The sequence below is a fragment of the Phasianus colchicus genome, chromosome 19 (assembly GCF_987193195.1).
Source record: "Phasianus colchicus chromosome 19, bPhaCol1.hap1.1, whole genome shotgun sequence".
NCBI lineage: Eukaryota > Metazoa > Chordata > Aves > Galliformes > Phasianidae > Phasianus > Phasianus colchicus.
The window spans coordinates 11,474,538-11,500,045 of NC_143454.1; the positions used below are offsets into that span (position 1 = coordinate 11,474,538).

The 25,508-nt window shown below is 50.5% G+C and overlaps 1 protein-coding gene and 1 long non-coding RNA gene across 3 annotated transcripts; both read left to right on the forward strand.

The window, feature by feature from the left end:
* On the forward strand, positions 1-24,726 carry LOC149915471 (uncharacterized). 2 transcript variants are annotated; one of them, XM_090121513.1, is made up of 2 exons: positions 1-2,594; positions 23,654-24,726. In XM_090121513.1, exons 1-2 carry the CDS (start codon positions 1,974-1,976, stop codon positions 24,077-24,079), a joined length of 1,047 nt encoding a protein of 348 aa, XP_089977639.1. In that variant the 5' UTR covers positions 1-1,973; the 3' UTR covers positions 24,080-24,726. The 2 variants fall into 2 exon arrangements, 1 of the variants encoding a protein (XP_089977639.1); XR_016458959.1 differs by lacking the exon at positions 23,654-24,726 and adding an exon at positions 3,193-8,041 and having other exon boundaries at positions 2,126-2,594.
* On the forward strand, positions 8,379-21,352 carry LOC116234385 (uncharacterized). The gene is made up of 3 exons (XR_004168119.2): positions 8,379-10,120; positions 10,426-10,670; positions 11,614-21,352. It is a non-coding gene; the product is annotated as an uncharacterized LOC116234385 (long non-coding RNA).
* Positions 24,727-25,508: the final 782 nt, after the last annotated feature.

Here is a 25,508-nt window from a genome sequence, read left to right on the forward strand (position 1 = left end):
GCAGCCTCAGAAAACTGCCAGCAACAGCGAAATGAGCTCGTCTGTGGGTTGGAGGGGCAGAAAGAAACAGTGCAAGTTCCACAGTTTCTGAAATGCCTCCAGTATGAAGAAAGTTACACAGACAATAAATAAAAAGAAGGAATGTTTGGCACCTTTCTAAAATAATGTGCTTTTTGCGGGACAGGGATCATTGTATTTTGAAATGAATGTTCTATAATGCTAAAAGGAAGAATATCCTGACTGCTTTCCTATATTCTCACGTATTCCCTGTTTGTGACTATTTAGGGCATCTCTCACCAGGATCTCTGATCAGTTTGGGCCCAGGCACATGTGCAGGCCCTGCCTGAGGAAGGAGCTTTATGTCAGCACGGTGAGCTGTGAGGGATGCTGTGGTTCCACACAGCCTGGCTGTGCAGCGGCCAGGAGAGGCACCGTGCTCCTCTGAGTGCTCCATGGAGGTGGCCTTTTCCAGCAGGTGAGAACATCTTTCCACACCCAGTGACACGGTGAGCTCAGGGCTAACTGGCTTCCAGCTCTCTGATAGCCACTGGCTAACTCCACATGGCAAAACTCCATTTGGGTTTTGGTCTGAAGCTGCACTGCCGCTCCTCGCCTCCACTCTCACCGCTGGATTCTCCGGGAGCTGGAGAGGTTGAGGCAAATAATAGATACAAATTACGACCAAAGAAGAAATGACTGTCACTGTAAAAATGTATTTATTAATGATCTTCACATAATTCTCCGGGAGTGATATTCTGCAAGACAGAATTGTAATAGATTTTACCAAATGGGAATTTTTTCCTCCAGAACTATGTAGCATTAAAGGGAGTGAAGCAGCTGAATATATTTCCTCCAGTCAGGGAAATGACGGATCAGGGACAAGAGACAATACATTAGTAAACAATATAAAAAATGTACATTTTGTCATTTTGTATTCCTGAGTTATTCTAAATCTGTGAATAAATCGAGAGCTTAAAGTCTCTGGAGCTGTTTTGAAGTCTCTTGCTTTCTATAAATATTGCATTTGCCTCAAGTAAGAATTTCTGACATGTATTAAAAAAATACACATTAGTAAAGCTTATAAAATAGATATTTGGAATGCTGTTATTGTTATTTTTTTATTCAAAATACAGTTTAATGCAACAATTGAGTTCTACTTCAAAGTGTCAAAATTATTTTTCATGCTTTTTCTCAGCGTTCTTTGAACTTTATGGTTGAAGCTCTAATTTTCTGCTTTCCGACTCTGTCCTCGTTTGAAGCACAGTCATTCCCCGCACAGATAACACGCTCTGCTCGCTATTAGCGCTCTTATTAGCGCTCATTACGGTCTCCTGGCGCTGCCCACCGCAGGCTGTGTTTGCCGGCCACGTCCGGCGCAGTCAGACCGACCCGCAGAGCCGGGGGCATCGCGTGCAGCCGCTCGTAGCGCTGTTACGGGGGACTTCGGGGGAGAATCAACGTCAGACGCGGGCATGTGCTGCTGCCCCCGCTTCAGCTAACGAAATGGTGCCAGGAGATCGCTTACTGTAACAAACCAGCACGTAACAGTTTGCAAAGGGAGAGCTCTGGAGCCGGGACGTATGTGAGAAAGCAGCTGTGGGTTTTCCTGTTCGTGACACGCCGTGTTTGATGCCGTCACGCGCTCGCAGGGTCCGGCCGGTGCCCGGAGCATCGCAGGGCCGCGTTCCCGCGGTGCAACGTCGAGAACCTCCCGTGTGTGCGGCACTTCCAGCCCCGCAGGCCGGGGACGCGCAGAGCGCTGCGGTGGCGCTCGGAGCACCGGGAATGAAGGGAGCGGGCGGGGGGCAGCGGCCGGCACCGCGTGTCACAGCGGGGCCGTCCGCGCAGTGCGGGACAGCAAAGAGCCCTTAACGCAATCGGGCTCGCTTTTGCGCTCACAAGGAGGGGCTCTGTGATTAACTCCTTTCCAGAGCTTTTCTCTGTTCCAGGCTCTCCGTCCCGACCGGCGAAGAATGCCATGCCCGGCCCCGGCGCGGCGCCGCCCCGGGCCGGCTGCGCCCACCTCCCACCTCCGCCCAACCGCGGGAGCGGCGCGGACCTCCGGCAGCGGTGCGGCGGGGCGGCCCTTCCAGCGCCGAGGGCGGCGGCTCCCCGCGGCAGGACGGGCCGTCGCTCCCCGGGGCGCGGCCGAGAGCGGCAGCGCGGTGCCCGGCTGCGGGAACCGCCCCGAGGGAGCGCCGGCTGCTCCTCGGCAGCCACGTGCTGAGCGCGGCGCTTCGCAGAGCCGCGGGGCTGCGGCGCTTTCCTCGGGCGCACCGCGCTTTCCGTGGGCACGGAGGGACACGAAGGAAATCCTAGGACTTCCTCGAGCACGGCGGCTGAGGAGCCGGGCCCGCGCTGCCTCCGTCCCCCCGCGTGCACGTCCCCGCTCCCGGCCTCCCTCTGCGCGGGCGGAGCCGCTGCTGCTGCCGTGCGCCGCGCGTGCTGTGACTGTGCTCGGGGCGCTGGCAGCACGTGCCGTGCGGCTGGTGCGCGGCGCGGCCTCGTCCTCCCGTCCTGAGCCTTCGGAGCGCCGCGTCGGTCCGGCGCTGCCCGTGAGCCGAGCGGTGCCGAGAGGAGGCCGTGAGGCGGCGGTAAGGCTTGGTTTATTTCTGCTGGCGTGGGGTTGAGGTCCTGTGAAAATCGCGATAAAAGAGCGCTGTGAAAACCTACGCGCTGTAACGTGTTGAGGTGTGGCCGCTTCCTCCCCTCTCCCCCCCGCTCCTGTGGCGGCCCGGTGCTGCCCTGCACCGAGCGGTGCGACCCTGCACGGGCGATGAGGGCGTGCAGCCGAGCAGCGGCAGAGGTGGGGAAGCGGAGGACCTCCGTGTCGAAGCGCCCGGGCAAAGGCAGCGCCTCGCGGCCCCGCTGTGCGCCCTGCGAGGGAAGGAACCGCGGCTGCTGCTCCCCCGCAATGCGGGCAGCCCGCAGGAGGCGGTCTGACAAACGCCGCTTGCAGCGGGGCGCTGCCGTGCTGGGTATCCGTTTGTTTCCTGGCTCTTTGACTCAACAAATCTGCACCTGAATCCCGCTGGGTGTGAGGTTGGGCGCAGAGCTGCACTCTTCACGTATTTATGTCAATTGCATCATTATTGCTCTCTTAGTTTTTATCCACTGCCCACTTCGGTTTGTGACAAAGGATTTCAATGCTGGCCATGCAAATTAAAGCAAGAGCTGCTATTGTTTTTCCAGATACCTGACAGCTCCTCTTATTCAACCTAACGCAGACTGAATTTGAAAACAGAGCCAGGGCCGGGTATTCCTGGCACAATGATAGCTGACAGGCCGCTCGCAGGCTCCAGAATCAGCATCATGTCTGACACGGAGGAACGTGTGTTGGCAACCTTGCTTGAGCCGTGTTTCCAGAGCCGTAAAGAAACAGGAGCTCTTCCAGGGGATGACAGCAAAGCTGCTGTTTGAGAGGAGAGCCAGAGGCCATGTCGTTGTCATTCTTCTCTGTGTGGCAGTCTGCACTCCTTGGAAGAGCACCTGGGAGCATATATGGGACAGGAGGCGTAATAAATGTTGAAGTGATGGCCCAGTACTAGCAGGGAAAAGTATTAATGAACATGTATGGTGACAGTGGATCTCATGCCTAGCGTGGACTTGTTGCTGTTCCACTGGGGGCAGGGCAGCTCTGCTGGGGCACATTGTGCATGGTGTGATACCACAGCCAGCAGGGGAAGACTGCTGACCTATTTGTTCCTTGGGAATCTGGCTGTGGTGAGTACTGGTGTTACTCCGTGGGGTGCCTGCTGTCCCGGGTGCACTGTGAGTGCATTTAGAGTGGACTCTGCCAGTAGGACGGTGGCAGACTGAAAGATCCCACTCAGTACCAGTGATTCACAAAGCTTTGTTTCGCTCAAGATGTGTCTGAAAAGCTTCCCAGATTAAACATCTGTCCCTTTAATGCTGAAGCAGTTGTGCAAATTGGAGGCCAGAAAGAACAGAGAACAGATTTCATCTGGGCTGTTCTTTGGGGAAGGGATGGTCTGTCTGCTTAAAAAGCAGTGGGTGAGCTACACCAGCCTAGGACAATTCTTAGAGCAGGAGGTCTTGGTGCCAAAAAATTGCAAGTGTGACTGGAATCCTAGAAAAAGCAGTGATTTCTTATGAATCTGTGTTGTGTTGTCCATGGATGGCAGGTAAATTGAGAGTTGCCCTCCTGCTCCAATTGCTGGAGGAGATGGTTCAATACTTAAACCCGGAGCGGGGCTAAGACACAAACATAGTCAAATGTTGTCTGACCAGTTCGTGACAAATTCTAAGCCATTAAGGAATGCAGGGAAGATGGGAAAGTTAGTGATAGTAAAGAGTGGAATTCTAGCAAATGGGTTATGGTAAGCATTAATCACAAAAGCCTCCCAAGCAAGTTATGTCTCAGGTGGATGCCCCGTCCCTGGAGGTGTTCAAGGCCAGGTTGGATGGGGCCCTGGGCAGCCTGGTCCAGCATTGAATGAGGAGGTTGGTGGCCCTGCATGTGGCAGGGGGTTGGAGATTCATGATCCTTGGTGTCCCTTCCAGCCCTGGTGATTCTGTGATTCTATGGGTGCTGCTGAACGAACTTTGAGGTGAGAATTGTTTGCTTCCGGCTTCTCGGAGTTGCCCACCTGTGTTCCCAGTGGCAGAGCTTGCTGTTTATCTCCTTTGCACCTCCCGTGCAAGCTGGAAAATGTCACATAATTTCTAAATACTGATGTGGCTCCACGTGTTGTGAGAAACTGTAGATGCATTTCTCCTCCATTGAGTGTGCTTCCTGTGTCCTTGTGTGAGAGGGTGGAGATGAGGATACCTTGTCTGCCCAGTGGGATGCAAACCACTTCTCAGCTGTGGGTTTTGTATGGCACCTATTGCAATGGGAAGTGGTCTGGAGCCCCTGACACAAAGAATGACTTCTGTGGGAAGAACCTGCAAAATGTGTAAGGGAGCAAGCAGTCATATAAGGACTGAGGTGAACTGCTTTTGAATGTGGCTGGGAAATCCCTGCCTTTCAGCTACTGTGTTATGTTAATATGTGAGGAAAGAAGGGGGGCTATCTGTTGATTGTTCTGCTGGCTTTGTTGTGGTGCAGTCCATAGGAAAGGAGGCAAGTCTGTACTCATGGTCCTTTGTAGACCCTTTGGCTGCAGCCCTTGACACAGTCTCCTCTAAAGGCAGTCGGCTGTGAGGATCTGCTCGCTGCTGTTGGTGGGATGGGAGGCACCCTCAGCGCTCTTGCAGGGGACCACCAAGCTGCAGGTGTCACCTCTGGGCTGTTTTCTGGGTTGCAATGAGGGCAGTGAGCATCAGAACTGTGTCTGCTCATGCACTTCTTTCTGCCACTGTAAGCCATGAGCTCCAGAAGACTTTCCAAGACTAGATCTGAATAAGAAAAAGTAAAGCGCATCTTAGCCAGTGCTTTTTTTGTCTTTATAGCAGCTACAGGGCAGGAGTGTGGGCCTTGTCTGAGCCTCGCTTCTTAGGAAGGTGAGACCAGAAATGTTCCTTACTCTTCGCTGCCCAGGCTTTTGACACAGACCAACCTGCCCTGTATTAACTTTTGCATTTCTCATCAAGATGCAACATACTTTAAATAGCATCTGCATGACTGGCTCTTCTTTTTTTTTTTTCCTATGGAGGCTGATATACAAAGTACCTCAAGTGGCAGCTGTCACCAGTGAGGTGGCATTTTTCTTCACTGAGGCTGACAGCAGCTGTCCAGGAGAAGTATGAATGGAATGAGAATGACATCATGTTTATTCAGGAATGACATTCCCAGCCATGGATCAGTGTCAGCAATATTTTGATAAGTTTTAGAATGAGAAAACATTTCTTGAAATGTTCCCTGATTTATCCTTTGTAAAATACACAACACAAAAAATAATTGAAGAGATTGCAGCAGGACAAAGCAGGGCTTGCCTAGCATATGTTTCAATACACACTTTTATCGGTACTGGAGACAGTCTGTTGGCACTGGGGCTCACAGCATCTTTAACTCTTGTGAGCCCAAGGAGTTTTCTGAGCCTGCTTTTCTCTCTGCTCCTCCTTGCGCTGGGCCTGTCTGTAGCTGGACACGGGACAGGTTTCTTAAATATATGTGGATTGTTCAGTCCTGTGTGTAGTGTGATGACTGATGAGGATGCTTACAAGTGTTGGTTTATCCCGAAGCCTAATGAAATGTCTCAGGGAACTGAGTGCACAGCGCAGTGAATTTGAACACCTGAGTCCCAAAGGCCTGGAGATCCGTTTGACTTTGTTGTATTACTTCTTGTGAACTCTCTCACCACTATGGTACAACTTGGCTACTGCCATGGTCACACTTTCCCATCATCCGATGCCTGTTTTTAATGCCCAGGCTTTTAATTCCCTCCTTGCCAGTATGCACGCAGTCGGTGCCCGCTGTCCCACCCAGTCACCCCAGCTGCTCTCCCCAGTGGGTCTGAGCAGTGCTTGAGCACGGTGGGAGCAGATCCTCATCAGGTGGGTGCTGGGAGAGCCTGGGCCTGCACCACAGCGGGAGCTGCTGCCAGCTTTGTTGTGGCTCTGTGGCATCCGCTGCCAGCTGGGTGCCGGCGGGCTGCAGAGACAGTCCTGGGGTAGCAGCCTGTGGGGCGCTGACTTCCCATCGGTCAGGTGCTGCTGTGCGTGCTGACGGATCACAGAGTCTGAATTTTCCTTCTGTCTGTGACATTTGGAGATGTGTGTGTCTGTCTGTCTAGCGGGGCACGAAGCGCAGGGACGTGTGATGGTGACCTCACTGCAATGAATGCTGCGGAGTGAGCTCGGCCAGCACCACAGCCGTGTGCAGGCTGCTGTTAACTTCATAGCTCGTTGTGTATTTGCTCAGTTGTGATGGCCCATTCGTTCTCCCTCCTGCCTCCAGCCTTGGCTCTCTCATGGTATCACATTCAGCTGAGTTATATTTAATTTGAGTTCAACAGAAGGGCTTATTTAAATATAAACCATGTGAGTGACAGCGCACGGCTCGGTGCGCACGGAGATGCTGTGTGGCAGAGGCTGATGCTGGGGCAGAAGGCCTCAGAAATGCCCTGCTGCCCTGCCCTGCCTGTCTGCAGCTCTCAGGGCTGTGAGGTCATTCTGGAGGTCTGCATGGTGCAGGGGGAGCTGTGCCAGCTGCTTCCCTTTGCATCCTGATTCTTTGTGGTATGATGGTTGCTGCCATCAGGCTAGGAAGCAAGCAGGAGCTGGCAGCTCTGTGTCCCTGAACACGTGGGCAGATGAACTCTGCAATAATTTAAAAGGAGTCTTGGTGGTGTAGTTTGGTTCCTGGGTATCTCCCAAACCATCCTCTCCAGGAAGGTATAAAGGTATTTTTTTATTTATCTACAGCTATTCATCTGTACTGACCAGTCTGGCCTCAGCAGAGGCGTGTGGCCATCAGCTGGGCTCTTCCAGCCAGGCTGTGTTGTGTCTGCTGGAGTGCCACTGCAGCACAGCTTGTGCAGGGGTTGGAAAAGAGCAAAGAAGGTGGGAAAAAGCTGCAGCTTCGTGATCACTGAGTAAGGACTGTGATCACTGCATAAAGACGTGCTCCTCCACATGGAGAACATCTTACGCTGGGTGCAGAGGAAGCAACCGCTTCATCTCTGCGAGCTGTCCGATTCTGGGAAACAGATTCCTTGGTTGATTGCTTTACAACCACATTCTAAACATTTTAAACAATTTATGCCTTTAAACTGTATGTTTCTCTCCCTCAGAACTTGCTACTCTGCAGTGTTCCACAGATCTTGTTTATAACACGTTCATCTAAAATTATCTCAGTGCACACAGCACCCTCCTATAGAACAGATGCTATGTAACCTGCAGTTCTGTTTTGATCTCAAATCAACGTGTTTAAGCTACTTGTGTGAATTATAAATTGAAACTAAACTAAGAAAATGAAATTGTTGTGTTTTTTGCCATGATGCTTCTGCAGTTCAATAGTTCTTTTCATTTTAGAGTGCCTTTCTGGTGTGACACTCGCAGCTGCTATTTCAGGTTTCACTATTTTTGTATTTAAGGAGTTTCTGGGTTATCTTAAAATAATCTCTAAAAATTAACCTTTCCCAGCTACATTACTGAACTTTTCCTGAGTGTCTACTGGATTTGTTTTTGCATCGCTTCTGAATTTAGATGAGATTTATATACAAGAGACATTTTCCTTTGTAATTAGCCTACTTGTGTGTCTTCGTGCATCTTGAAAGGATGGCTAAGTATCTCAGGAGATTATCACTTGCATCCCGGGGCTGTTTCATATCTAAATCACTGGTTATCATCCTCAGATAATTATTCCTATTTATTTACTATTTATATTACAGTAATTCCTAAAGGAATCTCCCAGGTTGGGGCCCAGAGTGCTAGATGCTGTAGGTGCATGAATAAGATATGCAGCTGCAAATACCCCATGTTGCTCTAAGATTAAGGTTATGTTTTGCAGTGCCAGCAGGACTCTTCTGACCCCTCTAAGCAGAGGAGGCTGAGGATGGATGCAGGCTGGAACCCAGCATATTTTTGCTTTTAGAAAGAGATTCAGGTTTCATATTCTGGGCAAAACAGGCTGGGGCCAGGGATTTTACTGCTGCTGTCTGTGTGACGAAAAATGGACTTCATGATCTGGAGCTGCCTGGTTTGGTCCTGTACACACTGCTGGCTTTGCAGACCAATCAAGATGCAGTTTTATCCTCTTGTGGAGCCCTGCAGAAGCCCTCTGTTTTAGCACTGGACCTTCATTTCTGAAGTCTGAAAACATTTCAGCATCTTAAGTTCTCTTGTTTTGGTGAGATGGGGAGAAACTGATTTCTCAGAACCTCCTGATCAGAATGGAGCTGGTACCTTTTTCACTGCCCTTCAAAAAATTTTCTGGACAAAAACGTTTCTTTCTAACAATACTTCACATATATTTCTGAGACTGAAAAACTGAAGCTGGGATTGCTTCAGAACAGAAGCATCAGATCCACTTTCAGTGTCTTGCCGTAGGAAAGCTAGGAGTCACAAATGTGAGTGAGCCAGTGGCAGCAGTAAGGAAACTTTGGACTGAGATTCCCCCAGACCTGAGGTACTGTGAATTATTTGTCTCATCCTGGCCCTGCTGGGTCCCCAGATTGTCTGTCCTCAGCCTGGTGCTCCTTCTTGAGATTTGAGAGAATCACATCTCCTTCCTCCTCGCCCCTCCTGCTGCTCAGGACACAGCAGCTCCGTGCTGCAGTCTGGGCACTGGAAGAGACTCGTGTGTGCAGCTCAGTGCGAACAGACTGGGGGAGAAGGTGGGTTAGGAGGAGAGAGAACATCTGCAATCCGTGGGAGAACTATAGAAGAAAGTAATGATGTTGCAGCCAGCGAGGTGGAACAACCCAGGTACAAGGAGGCACCAGGCTGGAGCCTGCTGCTGGCACAGCACGAACAGATGGTGCCGACAGGCAGGAAGGCGAAGGTGTCAGCTCTGCCAGGGCTCCCTGAATCCACTGACATGAAGTGCAGGGCCACAGCCAGCTGTGGGGTCATCGTCCCTCCCTGGGGTGGACGGCTGTGCCCAGCACACCAGCCCCGACCTCTGGGCAGGGGGGGAGGCAGGTGGGCCCTCACCGTGCAGCAGTGCGCTCGGCTGCAGCTCTGCTCGGAGGACGGAAGCGGAGGGCTTGGTGATGGGAGGCACCAGCAGTGCAGCAGGGTGAACACAAAGCTGCTTCTGCATCAGCACACGCATCTCCAGAACGACTGTGCCTGGCTGAGCAGGACCTGCGTTTTCCTGGTGGCCGTTGTTTAATTAGGCTGTTGTTGATGCTGACACTGTGTATTTTCTTTGCTCTATCTCCTTTCTTTCTTTATTATTTCCTACTTTGGTTTGATGTTGTTGGTATATAAAATTTAAAGAGCTCTAAATTTTTTTAAAGGCCCCTAAAGGGAACGGTGCGTTTTGTGTTAAAGTCATTACATGAACACCTGTGAACCGTTGAGTTTAATTGGGCTACAGCTGCTGGGGAGCGAGTGGGGATTTATTGGTTTGATCGGCTGTCTTCAGGCTGTGGCGCGTTGTCAGGCACTGCCCTTCTAACTTGTCTGCTTAAACAGGAGCCACACGTACACATCAGCTGGCTGTGGGCACTGTGGATCCTAGGGATGGGGCTGTGATGGCACAGTAATGGTGTGTGGCCATGTGAGGGCACAGTGGCAGCCAGCAGGGAGCACAGGAGCTGCATCAGTGAGGGGACAGCAGCCAGCTGTGGGTGTGCGGGACCTGCTGGGTCGGGGATGTGACTGGGCAGGGGCGGAGCAGAGGAGAAGCGTGAAAACAAGGCCTGGTCTGAAACAGCATGGTCAGCTCTGGAGGTCATGTAAAAAACAGCTCCATTAAGGATGCAGCCAGTTAGAAAGACAGCAATAAGCCCGCATGCATCCTCTCACTAAGAAGATGGATCCCATGCACAAATAGTTGGTGCTTTTTTGCAGGTTGCAAGGGCACCATGTGCTTATCAGAGCTGGAGAGGTGGAATGGGGAAACCTGCATCGTACCAGTGGTGGAGACAGACTGTGCCCAGTCCTTCTGCGCCCCCCTCCTCGCCCACGTGGGAGGCAGTGGCTGGGTGATGCTTACCTGGCTGCACCCTGGGGCCAGGAGCCTGCTGAGCTCTGCAGCATCTGGTGGGCAGCTGAGCGCTGTGCCCATCCCTGCGTGTGAGAGCTGCCCGCCTCAGGTGAGTGCTGTGATGAGGCTGATCCTCTCTCTCTGCCAGTCTTCTGCGACTCAACCTTGTGCAAACATCCAGACCCTCAGTGGCTCCGTGGGACCCGCTGACTCTATTGTTGTGAGTCCCTTCCCTACCAGTGTCTGGGAGGGCTGTGGTCGGAGATGTCTCTGCGCCGTGCCTCAGGGGAGGGGGGAGGGTAAGAAAATTCTTTTTGATTCTTTTTTTTTCTGTTGTTTTCACACCATTAGGAAATAATTAACCTCCTTAGTGAAAGCATGTCTCCTTTGCACCTGAGTAGGAAAACCTTAAAATATACATACAATACTTTTAACGCTAAGCTTAAATTATGCAGTTGCTGCATTTTGATGATAAATATGCAGATGAGAAGATTTCTGCCTCTTTTATCTTGTGATTCTAACTCTGTCTAAAAACAGATTGTCGCAGCCACCCTAATTCTGAGAAAAACAGCCTTTTGTGCATTGAAAAGCCAAAACAAGCAAGTCTGATGATCAGATCTTCTCTTCCTGGCTGGCATATGTCTGCCATGCTAGTGAAGGAATCACTTATCTTTTGTGGCGATGGCAGTTGGTGCCATCAATTCCTGTCAGCTGGGAAAAGGGATGGGAAGCCAAATTCACACACTGGTGATTAATTCTGGAAGCTCACAAGAAGAAAGACATCGTGAATACCGCTGGAAAACTCTGAAATTGCAGCGGAATGGGCAGAGTAGATGCGTTATGCCCAGGTTGCATTGGGTAACTGTTGTCTTTCTGCAGCACAGGACAGCCCTGAGCAGAGATCCACTCAGACCAACTCCTGATGGTAGACGTTCTGGCCAGGCTGGCCTGAGCTGAGTGTGCTGCAGGTGTTGAGGAAGGAAGGCTGCTGATCTGGTCAATAGCATATCTCATCCTGTGCCTCTGCTTACTGCTTGCCTTTGGTTTTGCAGGTGACACTTTCCTTGGAAGCCACGACTGCTTTGGGCACTTTGAGGATGGGCATGGCATTTAAGAAGTAGCCTGTTTTGTTCCTACTATTTATTTCTCCCCTGGTCTCTCTTGCTTATTCTCATATATACGTGCATGCAACCACTTTGTCTCCAAAGCATAATTGCCTATTGCCCTGCCTGTTGCAAATGGGCTGCCCCACTGACCATTGTGCCCTTTACAGTGTTTGCTGAATACTCAAGGTCAGGAAACAAAGCTGTTGAGGGAGTCAGGCTAGCCTCTCAGCTACAAGAGACAACAAAACCTTGTGCTTGCCTAGCAATCCAGAGCTTGTATCTGCCAAGCAGCTCTTGAGCTTTGGTTAAAAATAAAGAAAGGACTCTTGGGTTCACCTCTCCAGGCAGTGGCTGGGAACAAGCTGCTGCTGCTGCCCCGAGTGTGACTGAGCTGCACTGCGTGAGGCATCGGCATCTTTTTGCTCTGCTCGTTTCTGAAATAGTCTTCATGAGAGCATCAATTTCTCCTAAGTTTTGTCTTTTTTTCTGACTTTGCTGAGGGTCATTACCTCCCAAATACATATTCTGAAACTTGAGTTACTGAACGTGGCAGAAAGTACATGGAAACGGTTTCTGTTCAGATGCTGTGGTTTTGTGCTTTTGAGTCTTTCTGAACTTCATGGCATCCTCTCTGGTGCTGCTGATGACATGCAAGAGCAAGTTGCTGTGTCCACGTCAGCCGTTCGCCTTTTCCTGAGCGAACTCCAGGCACGTGTGTGGGCTCCTCTCAGGCCATCCGCTGGCGCCGGTGCTGTGCTGTGAGCAGTGGCAGAGCAGGGAGAGAGCCTATTGCTTGGCTAGACCCTCCTCCTTCCCCTTCACTGCACGTCTCTGACAGATTGTAGATGAGGGTAAGAAATTTGGCAAAGCGTAATTAATAATACTGAGCAGATCTGGAGTTTGGAAGTCCTGGCTCCCATCACCTCCCCTCACCGCTGCGCAGCCCAGCGCATTTCTCTGGGCACCTGTCAGATCAGCGCCGAAAACACTGCTTAAACCTTACATTTAATCAGGCAGTCAGTGGAGACGCTTCGGAGTTTGGATATAACAGAATTTACATAGAAGATGGCCTCTGGTGGAAGTTAATTGGCCCTGCGTTACCTCTGCAGAAAACCCCCACTGTAAAATAGCAGTTTGCAAGAGAGCAGCATTAAATCAAAGAACTGTAGAAAGAAATCGCGCTGTCTGCGAGGATTGTGAAACTTTGTTCCCAGACAGTATAACTTCTCGTTTGACCTGTACATATCCCACAGTCAAACATGAAGGGCTTTGGACTCTAATACCAGCTGTGGGAATGTGATCCCTTGGCTAGTTTGCAGCTGTTCAGCACTCTCTCAAGATACGCTGGAATTTCTAAGTTCAATTGAACAAGGCAGTGAAAATAAGTGTGGAGGGTTTTAATATCGATCTATGAAGATTATGATGTTCATAGGCAAATAAACACTTTTGTGTTATGTCTTCTTGCACAAAGGGCACAGCGTAACATACTTTTCTTTTAGACTGTGGAAAACTGTAGTGGGAAAGAACAGAAGGCAGGTCCCCGTGGCAGCACGGCGTGCGTCTGCACACACATGTCTGTCAGTCTTCTGCAAATGGTTGAAGACACTCTGCAAACAAAGTGGTTGTTGAGCTGTGCGTATGGGAGAGTTCTTACAGTCATACAGATGCAGCCCGTGGAAAGCAATGGGCTGCACAGTCCATACAGCCTCACTCCTAGAAGTGTGTTTTCTGATCTTTGGAGACCCCCCCGCCATTTTAGGCTGTTGGGTAAGGAGGTGAGTCAGCCACGTTAGGGTCCTTTTCATCCCATTTCATTGTGTTAAGCAGGCAGTAGCACTGGAACTGCACAGCCCATCTCAGTGCTAACTCAACAGCACTGCTTATTTCTCCGTCTCTTTAAAACCTGTGTAAAAGTGAACCTGCTGGGGCTGTGCATTAGTTTGCCTTAGAGTCCACAAGCGGTTCCTTTCCCAAGAAGGCCAGCACATCACTGCTCTGGCCGGTACAAAGTAGAGCTGTAGGAGATTCTGTAGAGAATCTGCCATTTTTAATGATTTTCTTGTTCTTCCTTCATATAAGAGATCTGTCCAAAGAGCAGTGCTCATAGAGGCGTGTTTCCCTGGGGGTCTGTGAAGTGATTCCTCTTCTTAGCGCCCTGATCTGGTATCTCCTTCTCTGTGTCATGAGTCCAGCATGTTTAGCATATTACACGTTTTGTTTGAATTGAATTGGTATTTCTGCAACTGTATCATGTGATCACCAACATTTAAATGGTTGTTCCAGGATTAATAGTTCTTTCTCTGCTTTTTGGACTGTAGCTTCCTTTTGCAGGAGGGGCAGGAAATCACATCCTGTGCTTTACACTCACAGCCTTGGCTTTTACCCAGAGGAGAGCAGGATTTAGTGCTGCTGATGCTTGTATCTTGCTCAGATTGTTCATAGTGACGGGAGATGAGCTGTCGTGCAGGAGGGCGGGGAGTCCCTGAGACCCCAGGAACTGAGGCGCTCTGACTGAGCCCTGCTGACTTCAGGCTCGCTGTGGCTTTCGGAGCAGGGACGGCATTTCCTAAATATGAGTGTGGAGTGCAGCCAGTTTGTCCACAGCTGGGGCATGGCAGTCCCAGGGCACCATCCATGCTGAAGGGTGTGGGTTTGGGAATGCTGCCCAACCACTGGCTGTGCCCACACGCAGCTCCCAGCAGCCGCTGTGCAGGGTTTCTGGGTGGCAGACCTGCAGGCAGTGAGCTGCCTATCAGACTGGGCTATAGGTACATCAGCATCCTTCTGACACTGAGTCTGACATATGTTTGTGTCTCTTTGGCCTCCGAAGCTGAAACAGAACTGAAGAGGCCCCTCTTGTTTATTGCTCAAGAGACTGCAAGCATTTCTTCACTCTTACCATTGCTGCTTGTCACTTAGCAAGGCCCTGCAGGCTCTCCCTGGCAAGCATCAAATACAAACTCTCCCTTCCTGCAGCCCGTGATGTCCACAGAGCACAGCTCTGCCCTTCCACATGGCTGCTCCCAGCCACAGTTCTCTGTTTCTCAGAACCTGTTGCTGACATGAGCTGACATGGGCTGTATGGGTCAGTGGAGCAGCAGGAAGCTAAGACTTGCCCCCAGTGCTTTGGCTACTGAGTGGACCTGTCTCTCTGCAACCTCAGTGGACGGTTTCAAAAGTCCTTGCTGGTTTTCCAGATTTAAATCTCTTTGACTTCTGGATTTTGGCCACGGATGGTCCCACTGCAGCATGGCTGCCAAGCACTGTCTTTGCCACGGGCTGCATTGGGTGTGGCCCTTCAGCGGTTTCCTTGGAAGCAGGATATTGCAAAGCTGAGAAACTTGAAAACCAGAGAACTTAGTGAGATCATGTAAGGAACTGCAGCACAGGGCTGTTTGCCCTCTGCAAAACAGAGTGGGGCACGCAGTGCTACAGGCGGACGGTGTTTGGGTGCTGGTGCGCGCTCTTAGGTTAACCTGATGAAATGCAACAGGGTAGAGAGGAAATGAAAGATTTTGTACAAACTATAGGGGCAACATATGGCAGACTGGAGATGGGGAGACCTTGGAGAGCAGTTCGTGGCCACAAAGATTCTCAGCCTGTTTTACAGCACAGCTGCTCTGAACAAAAGAGCCTGTCTAGATCGCTCTTGTGTTAGCTAATGCTGGTGACAGGAAGTTTGGAAAATGTCTGAAATATTGCTCGTTAAATGGGCAAATGCAGCACTCAGGTTTGAAACGTACTGATCGAATGTGTTGGTCATAACGGTCACGGTTATGAGATGTGTCAACAATTTAACAGAGTGGGTGCGAAAGCAGGGAACAGTGGGACCAGAAGAGCAGAGCAAGCACTGTGTTCTGCTTAGGGCTGCATGCTTCCCTTGCAGGAGAAATTTGTCCAGCTTGTGTGAATGAAATTAAAAAGGCAGAGCAGAGAGGGTATGTGGTTGAGCCACCCAAATGGACTTCTGAGTGCCCCAGTTTGGGTTTTTTGCAGAGAGTCAATGAAAATCTCTTTTTTCTGGAGCTGAGTTCACAGCTGCAAGCAGCAGATGGTTACATGAGTCTCATGAGCAGGGAACACCCTGACTTTGGTGATCAACAGATCTAATGAGTGAATGTGGTTCAGAACTGGTGGTGCAAAATTTCTTAATAAATCATGTGAAAGTGTAATCTGGGAAATAATATTGAGAGTTCTTCTGATGAATGGCTCTGCAGGTACACAAGCAGGGATCAGTAGGATCTCTGTTTTTATAGATTTAGGCTGGATTTGCAGAGGGGCATGAAGGAATATCATCAATCAGGCAAGTATTTTCAATAATGCTTGTGAGTTTATATTCTTGCTTGGCATTCTTAAAATAACCGCGGATGGGAGGAATATTTGAGTCTGGGTTACACAGCAACTGCTGCTGCTTCGAGTACAGGGAGCAGCGCTGCTGTAGGGGAGGCAGTGAACTTCTGAAACTGGCCTACAAAGGAAGATAGTTTTGATGGACTCTGTGACAGGCGTACGGTAAGTTCGCTGCCTGGAGTTGGTCTTGCCTTGCTCGGCAGCACGGTGAGGTCTCTTGGACGGCAAACAAAAGCCTGTCTGTTTCCCGTTCTTGAAGTAAGGGATGATTCCCCTTCCAGCTGAACAGTAAGAGCAGAGCTTTCTGTACAGTTGCTGTCACATTGCTGCCTGCGTATTTCTGCAGGCACACGGCGATTCTGAGCATTCGGTCTCTGGGTGTGGAGGCAGGAGCTCCTTCAGCAGCACTGTTGAAATTTCGGCTCCATGAGACCCATTTGTTTCAGAAGCCGCGCGTACAGCAACGCCCACTGCTGTGACTCCAGCGCCTGGAAAGGACTCCTGCTCAGAAAAATTACCGGCACGTAATGAGTGGGGCTGCCTTAGCCGGGCTGGCTTTGATCTTTGCTCAAGAACTGGTTTAGGATAATAACGGGCTGACATAAAATACAAACGGCCACTTTGTGAGACAAAGATGATTGCTTGTGTAGAGCTTTGGCTACTGTGCAATTCATTTCTTTTCACAGCCGTGCAGCTAATACCTAAGAGTCATTTGCAAGATATTTCTGATCTACATAGTGGCCCCACCTTTCCTGCAGCTGCCAGTGGAAAGCCAGGTCGGCTGGGGGCTTACAGTGATAGCAATGAATAATACATGATCTGCAATCTGGGCTCCCTTTGCCGTGCTGTTCGCAGGCTGCATCTTTTTCTGGCTTAAGCAATCGCCGTTTCAGTGGCTGTGCTGGAATGTGGTTGTGTTCCTCCTGCGGTAACCGTGCAGGGATGGCCGGAGCCGCGTGTGGGTTCCTGAGGATGGGTTATGGCTGTTGGAAGTGCTCTGTGCTGCTCATCCTCGTGCAGCGTGGTGGTGGGGCAGAAATATACGAAGGAACTGAACTTGGTGGAGGAGCAAGCTGTGTTTCTCTGTGTTTGTTTTTTTTCTTTTTTTTTTTCTTTTTTTCAACCCTGTTGGCTTTTGGCTCTCTCGATTTCACAGCTCTCGGGGAACCCGTTACAGTCCGTAGCGTTTCGTTTGGGCTGTGAGTTTGCCATCTAGCGGCTGCTCTGTTTGTCAGGGAGCTCCGGCCGGCCCACGGCCTCAGGGCTGTGCTGTGCGGGATGGGGATGGGCTGTGCTGGGCTGTGCGGTGCTCAGAACAGCTCTGGCATTCCGAGCATCGTTCTGCATCGTGTGTGTGCTTCTATGGGAGCAGGGAGGAGCAGATGGGCAAAAAGCAGGTAGAAGTATGGTGAGAAAGCACTGCAGTAGCTTCTTCTGCCTCCTTCTCCTCCCAGGTTTGGCAGAAGCAGGCTTGGTTGTGTTTGCTGTGCCGGATACCAGGAGAAATGATGTGCTGCTCCATGCATGCCTGCTCTGTGCCTTTCTCCTCCATGATCTCATGTATGAATCAAAGCTTGCCTACAGGTGGTGATCGAGCCCCAAAGGCTTATCACTTACCAAGCAACTGTCTGCAATTATTTGTTTGTCCTCAGTAGCCAGCTTAGTTACTTATTGATATCTCATGTTTGTCTCCCCATGTTATAATGAAAAGGAAGAGATAAAAGCCCCGTTTCTGCTTGAAGTGCCAAATTAGCTAAGGATGGTGACACTGCTACTATTTTCTCATGTGCTCGGATAGACACTCACACCGTTGCTCCTTATAGGCAGGGGTAGCTTGTTACCTGGGACGAGGCTGCCTGTACTGCATGAGCTGCAAGCCAGGAGCATGTGAAATATTTACTAGGCAGTTAAAATAGTGGAGATGCTGCCTTGCCAGATCAGATGTCACACCAGGAGTCAGCGTGAAGGAAGCAGGTGGAGCCTAAAGCAATCAGCAAGGCCAAGGGTTGGCTTTCAGGAGGCACTTCCTGAAGCATTTGTAAAACCTCCTGAAAGAGTCAGTGCCATCCTCTGATCTGGGGCTGCATGCGCATGAGTTCAGCAGTACCTCTGGGTGTGGTGATGTCGGCCAGGAGCAGCTCTTGGCAAAGAGCAGTGAATGTGCACGGGTGGCACTCACCTACCTCAGCATCTCCTGGGAGGCGGTGGGACTGGGCCCTTCCTCCTGCTTTTCAGTAGCCACTGTGCTTTAGAGGGTGAGAAAAGAGTCAGCCAAGGCCCTGAACCCATTGCACTGGACAAAAGGAGGGCGCTTCAGGTGCCCTCCGAGTCTCTGTCACGGGTGGCTGGTTGAGAGCTGTTTGTAGATGGAGGGGGAACTTGCTGATCTCCGATGCACAGCAGGATATGGATTTTTGGCAATATATAAGATGCCTGTTCTTTTTAGTAGCAACATTAAGGCAGATATCCTTGAGACACTAACTTGGACCATGTGCTTCCCTTTCCTTGCCTTCCTCTGCAGCAAAAAGAAACAGCTGTTGAAATATTTTTAGTTATAATCTAGTGGGTATGAAAAAAAACCATGTGCCTGTGCCTTGCTGTCTTTATGGCTGTGCCTACAGCCAGACCACCGGCACTGGGAGCCCATCAGGCGGCAGGAGGCAGAGGGACGGTGCCCAGCCACCTGTGGCTCGCAGGCAGCAGTAGGGGTGGCTCAGGAGGAGCTGCCTGCAGCTTCCAGGGCAGCAGAGACAGGACTGTGGCTTCTGCTGGGCCTGGGCAGGTGGTTGGATGGTGGCCCCTGAGCACCTCTTCCTGCCGCTTCCCTTCCCGGCCACCGCAGCTCTGCAGGGTCCCATCGTGCCTTCTGCTTGCACAGGTTTTTAGTTAGGTTTTAGGGTCCAGCTGCAAATCACAGTGCCTGCAGTTTATAACCTGCAGGGATTTTTTTTTTTGTATGTATGTGTGTTAAACTGTTGTAAAGTGATGTCCACAGATACTCTGAGCAGACCACAGCATTCTGATGGAAGCCAGGGCTTGAATCAAAACCACCTCATTTCTCCCCAAACCCTGTGTCTCAATAGACTTGCCTGGATCCCATTAGAAATGTGTTAATCGGAGAAGAATGACACACATCTCTGCTCTGAGGTATGTATAAATTTGGTGTGACATTGAAGGAGACCCTGGAGGTGGGATGCCTGCACCGCTGCTGCCAGCATGTGGCTGAGTCCCTCCTTAACTCCAGCACTGATGATGTCCTCCTCCCACGGCTCCCATAGTTTTCTTGTCCTGAGGCTGTCCCAGTAGAGGGCATTTAGTTTCTTTTGCTTGGCTTCGCGGTGTGAAAGCAATAGTTGAGCTTTCTCTCCTAACAGAGGAGTAACTTTTTATTTTTTCCCCTGGCAAGAGGAAAAGTGATAATGGAAAGAAGTTTTCTGATCTCTTCCTGAAGTGTGGCACGGTCACACGGCAAGGCCTGTTTTGTATAGAAGGCATCAGCAGGTGGTACAGTTGCGTGCAGCATCCGCGACATTTCCGTACGGATATGAGAGAACTGTCAGCCCGGGGAGGAGTTGGCTCTGCGTGGCCCAGGGAGGTCGAGGTCAGCGCTCTCCTTGGCCACATTCCCAGGGCAGGGCTTGTGGGACCCCGGCACCCAGGGCAGCCTGCGCTGACGGGAAGAGGCTCGCGGGTGTCCTGTGGGTACGTGACTAAGCGCTGTGGTATTTGGTGGGGCTTTACTTCCAGATGTTGAGAGAAACAGAGTTTGGTGCAATTTAAGCTCTCATTTTAGAAAATATATTTCTAATCTTTGTGGTTACGTGAGAACTTTTTAAAACATGAAATGAATGCAGCCTGCTGGCTCAGAGACCAGAAAGCAAAAAGGAGGAGAAATGGAAGTCTCTCTGCACTGTGCCAGGAGCGCTGCGGTCGTCGGGGCGCTGACGGATGGGCTGCGTGCTGCCCTGCTCACTGCAGGGCTCAGGGCACGGCGCTCCCCTCTGACGGTGCCGCTGTCTGAGCGCAGCCCCGCTGCTGTGGCAGCCGCAGCCCTGGGAGGACCATCGTGGGGTGCAGCGCTGCAGCAGCCGTTTAAGATGTACTCTGCGGATTCATCAACTTGTGCTTTAATTCTTGGTGCTCACAGCTTTAACTTTTAAAACTCTGCTACTTTATAATCTCCACCTCTGAGATCCCTGTTATCCCCGTTGTGCAATTACTGTGTATCGGAGTTGAATTTATTTTTACCCTCTTGTTTTTCCCTTCGCTGCAATGCCTCTGGGAGTGAATTCTGGGAAGAATCTGCTTTGGTTTTAGGCTGTGTGGTGCCGCCTCCTCTCCCATTATCACTCCCTGCTTTCAATGGCCCCATTGTGCTGTCGGTGCCGGCACTTTGCTTGGTTTCAAGCATGGGGAAGAAGTTGCTCCATCCCGGGGCTTTCTCCCTTTGCTCAGCAGTGCTCTCCTGCTCTGGCTGCACAGGCAGGGCAGGTGGAGCGGCCACAGGAAGGATTTGTGGTGTCATTGCGTTGCAAATGGGATTTCTTTCAGGGCTGTTTTCTTGTGAAACCATTGGCTTCTGCCACTGCTTGAGGAAGGATGCAAAAAAACATTCAGGTGATCCAAAAAAATCTTTTAAAGTAGAATTATTTTTACATAAATACTTTCTGACTGCATCAAACCCTGTCCACTGTGCATTTCTCAGGCTTTATTGAATCCCAGTCAATTTCCTTCATCTTTGTCTCATTTCTCTTCAAAGTTGTCTCATCTCGCCTCCGTGATATTTGTGCTGCTGTCCTTTCTGCAGACCCGCATCTGCACTTCAGCCCTGGTGAGAGATTACCGGCCCCACACCGGAGGTGTCCGTGGCTGCTGCACACCGGGTGCTGCCCCACGCAGTCCCTGTTCAGGCTGACAGCACGAGGCAGCTGCTCTCCTGTGCTGCCCCAGGAGCACAGCCCTTTTCTATGCGCCCCGTTGTTTCCCAAAGGAAGTAAAATCCCCCCGGCCCAACTGCCTGCCCTGCTGACATTTCCCCCAGGTCTTTTCCTTTCCTCTCCCCTTTTTGCTCAGCTCTCAGCTATGCTGCTCAGTCCTTTCTTTGCTGCTGGTTGCCCATGGCACACTGTTAGCAGTGCGGGCTGTGGGGGTTTGTGTGGCGCAGTACGTTCACCTCTGATGAATATTTTCGATCCCAACGTGAGCACCTGGCTAATGAGCTGTGGTTCCAGTGCTCGCTGCAGAAATGTTGCAAACATAATGGGGACAATATTTGCTTAAAATTTGTTTTGAACATTTATGGCATTTTTTTCTTAGTTTGCGCAGTGGGTTTTTTTTTTTTCCTGCATCTTATTTATTTTGGACTGTGAAACTATTCTAGTTATTTCCCTTTTTTTTTTTTTTTTTTGTTTTGAATACATTTCCCTTTGCTGTTCTGCAGACAGAATGACACCACGGGCTGTCATCTTTACTTCCTGGACATATTGTATTATTAATGCTTTTTAAAACTTCTTTTTATCACTTGTATGATTAGAAAAGCTTGAATTTTGAGTCTACAGCCTCCCTTCAGAAACAGGGTGTTAATTGCTTGTGACCGGTGTGCACGGTGTGGAAGTGGAGCGTGGGGCTGGCTGGGGAGTTCCCTGCTGGTGCAGGAACCCGGCCCTGCTCAGCACTGCCCGTCTCTGCCCGGGGTCCCGGGGAACCTTTCCCCCCTCCTGCCCCGAGGCAGTGCTGCTGTCAGCCAGGTCTGTGCCCCGTGCCCATGCGGCAGCTCCTGTCCCCCTGACGGCTCTCACGGAGCGGTTCTCAGCCTGGCCCATGCGATGGGTGAATCCAGGTCAGAGAGCACGGTCCCTTCACATCTGCTCGGTGCTTGCTGCTGACATTTTCATTCAGCCTGTCGGTACTGGGCAGCGATGGAGGTCTATGAAGGGGGGACAGAAACATCTTTCTGCTGGGGAGGACAATGGCAGGACCTCCCAGTAACTGCAGCTGTGTCGGGGCTCTGAATACAACAGGCCACTCTTGGCAGTGCTACTGAGGTCTGGCTCTTGGAAAGCAGCACTGTGATTCAGCTGTCACTCAGCTCCCAGCAAAGGCAGCTTTGAAAAGGCGCCTCTGCTGCTCTCCTGGAGTAGCAAATATTTCCTAGGCCTCTGCTGCTGAATGGGAGAGATTGCCATTGTCCTCCGTCCCCTCTCAGGCTTGCTGGGCTTGCTATAAATGGGCCTTTTGCAAGGGAACAATAAGCTCAGCGAAGGGTCCAGGTTGCACATGTCTGAGCAGTGAGAACACTCGAGCACTTTTTCATTGGCTCCCAAGATGTGAAAAGCTGGGCAGCGAGAGCAGGTTTATTTTCCAGCCACAGCTGTGGGTTTGTTTTCTCTCTCAGGTTGCTCTGCTCTGGGTGTACATCTGCGCGTTTCAGCTCATTTCCTAGAAAATGTCTTCACCTCAACGTTTCCTTTGGCCTCAGAAATCCGTTTCCTGCTGTAGTTAGAGCTGTGTGATGTGTTTGCAGCAGAACCGCAGCCAGGTGGGACCGCCTGCTTTCACATCTCTGCTGTGACGAACTTGGGCTTGGCTTTGGTAGAGTAGCCCCAAACTCGCATCGCTTTGTGGCTTTGTGGAAAACCACATGCACCTCTCTGATTCAAACCCGACTGAAAAGCCATGCGTGGCTCGGGCTGAGGCTCACAGTGATTCTGGGGTTAATTCAGGCTGAAGGTGATGCTCCTCAGCAATCTGTATGGAGGCAAAAGGTAACATTTTCTGCCTGAACCACTGCAGCTGCAGAACATTTTCTGTTTTTTCTTTGACCTTGTCATGAAACTTCCAGTGTCACAGAATTAGATGCTGCATTTTGGGTATGACTGATATTATTCCTGTTCTCCTCCAGAAAATGAGCCATAGTGATCTTTGGGTCACTTTTAAACATCAGTGTAAGTTATTAAACCCCAGCCTGATCCCAAGTGTAGAATAATGTATTCACTTCCTCCACCTCTAACCTGTAACTCACTTTCTAGGGGGTCTTTCAGCAGTGATCTGTGTAGAAATGATGCAAGACCAAGGATCAGCATTCAGGGACTTGGAGCCTTCTTGCTCCCATGAGGGCAGCTGACATTGTTTGCTTTGTTTTTCTGACACTGCATGGATAGAGAAGAGGGCACTGCTCAATGTATGTGATCTCTGCTTACATATGCCTACAAATTAATGCTGGCTTTTATTTTAAAATGCTATCAGAAAAATGCTATTGGAAAAAACAGTTCTTTGTTCTTTTCAGATATTCTGTGGTCTGATTTTCCTCCTGTGCTGGTGTTACTCTGCTGCAATTTGCATCGGAGCTTTTCCTGATTTAGGCTTGAGTGAAAGGAGAACCAACCGCAGCCAGGCTGCAGGTCCAGGAGCTCTGTGCTGTGGCTCGTCCTCCAAATGCCAGTGAGGAAAATCTCTTTGGAAGTTTCTGCCTTGCTCATCCCATTTACTGAAACCAAATTTCAAGAAGCTAATCGGGCAGAGAGTGCAAAGGATGAAACATTAGAAATCAAATTAATGAAGCTGAATCACCAATTTGTGACCTAGAAGACCATTAGGAGTGGTCAGAATTAATTAACTCCTCTTTGCAATGCTTCAGAGGGAGGCAGTTAGCCAGGCGTGGGGACCTGAAGGACATCGATGGGATCTGACTACCTGGAGCTGCACAGAAATGCAGCGTGCTGCTGCTGGGCCCCAGATGAACTCCAGGGGAGACCGGGAAGCGCAGTCAGGAGGAACAGAATGGAGAGCTGCCATCATCCCTTCCTGCGTCCTGCTGCTTCATGCTTATTCAGGGACATGCAGAGAAGCTGTGAAAGGCTGCCGTGCAGTCCTGCCATCTAGCACAAGAGAAGCTGTGCAGCTCCCGGTGGGCAGAGTGGACGTGCCGTATTGTGGCCTGGCAGCCTGGAGCTGGGTGCCAGCATCAGCCCGCAGCCATGGGACGGGGACATCAGCACACAGCAGGGCAGCCTCCTGGTCCCAGAGGGCTGGCAGCCACCAGCCAGAGGTACAGGAGTGGTGACACAGGGCCCTGCTGATATGCTGCTGATTTAATCAGAACTAGACTGAGCCCTGAACTCTTTCAGAGTAAGATGGTCCATGGATCAAGCTGCGGCTTCTTTCCTTTCAAGGGTGGGAGTTTTAGACTGCTCTGGCTGATCACTGCCGAAATGAGTTGTCGTTTGCAGTAGTCAGTGATACGAAATCAGCTTATCAATTGAAGTGAACGTGAGAGGCAGTATCCAACTGAGTAATTCTGGAGAACTTTAAAGATGAGTGTTTTCATCACTGATCTTTTTGGGGCAAATATGGAATGAAGAAGATACCACTTTTTTTTTTTCACTAACCAGAACTGTGGTGTTTCTTGAGTTGATAAACTCCTTTGTGTGCTAAACAGCCCATGGGAGAAAGAAGGGAAAGAAAGATTGGTGGAGACGTGGCTCCAGGTCCTTGAATAATGCATTGTTCAGTAAATTGACTGTCCGACCTGGAAATAGTGCACTGTGTGTGATCCACATCGACATTGCTGGCTGGACAGCTTACAAAGAGGCATTTTGGAATTAATTTGATGATTATGAAAATGTCTTAGATCCTTTGCTGAAGGCTAAATAAACACAATTAAAATATTCTTAGTTTTCACTGTGCTTTGTTCAGTTCATTAAGTGTAACTAGAGCTTCCAGTTATCTGCATTTAGTTTTTCAAAAAATTGGAGGGTATTTTTAGAGCAATGTAAAGCTTATTGCTAATTACACCTGGGGGGAAATCTCATTAGGTATTCATTTGCTTTCAGAGTTTAAAACAATTCTAATGAGCTGCATTAGTTGTGATAACACTGACTGACTCTCCCTTGTCTGCTCCCCCTGGCCTGTCTGGAGCAAACAAAGCTGCTCTGGGGCCGGCAGCTCTGTGAATGTGACCTTGGTGCTCTTTGGGTGGGGGAAGCGCAGCGCCGAGGCCGAGCAGAGGGTTGGGAGCACAGCCTGCGGTGCTGCTGCCGCTTCTGCCCCAGCACTGCGGGCTTGGCCAGGCCCTGCGAGGGGCCATGCAAGCACCTGTGGCCGGGCCGAGCCAGGTGGGTGCAGCACTTGGGCTCGGAGGAATTCACAGGACCCTGCAGGAGCAGCTGCTGCCGTTGGCCATCTCTGCTGCTCGCGGTCCCTGCAGTGTGGGTTGGCAGCCGGTGCATCTGCCTGGAACAGTGCTGAGGGCACAGAGCAGCGTGGTTCTCTGTTCTGCTGGCTCCCAGAACTGCTGCTTACCGCTGTCCGGGGGTCAGAAAGGCTTCTGGGGAAAAGCCACTGCTGCGTGGATGACCTGCAGCCAGGGCCATGACGCTGCTGAAGCTGGAGTGAAGAGCTGGCCTGCCTTTCTTAGTGTGAAGAGTGCTGCAGCAGGGCAGACAGAGCAGAACCATTTTCATTTCTCACTACATTGGTACATTTTGGATGAA

Bases quoted from the DNA above. Each gene is read 5' to 3' on its own strand.
- LOC149915471 (XM_090121513.1), top strand. From the start codon at position 1,974: ATGCCATGCCCGGCCCCGGCGCGGCGCCGCCCCGGGCCGGCTGCGCCC. The intron at 2,595-23,653 runs GTAAGGCTTGGT...GCAATGCTTCAG, and splicing joins GAGGAGGCCGTGAGGCGGCG to AGGGAGGCAGTTAGCCAGGC.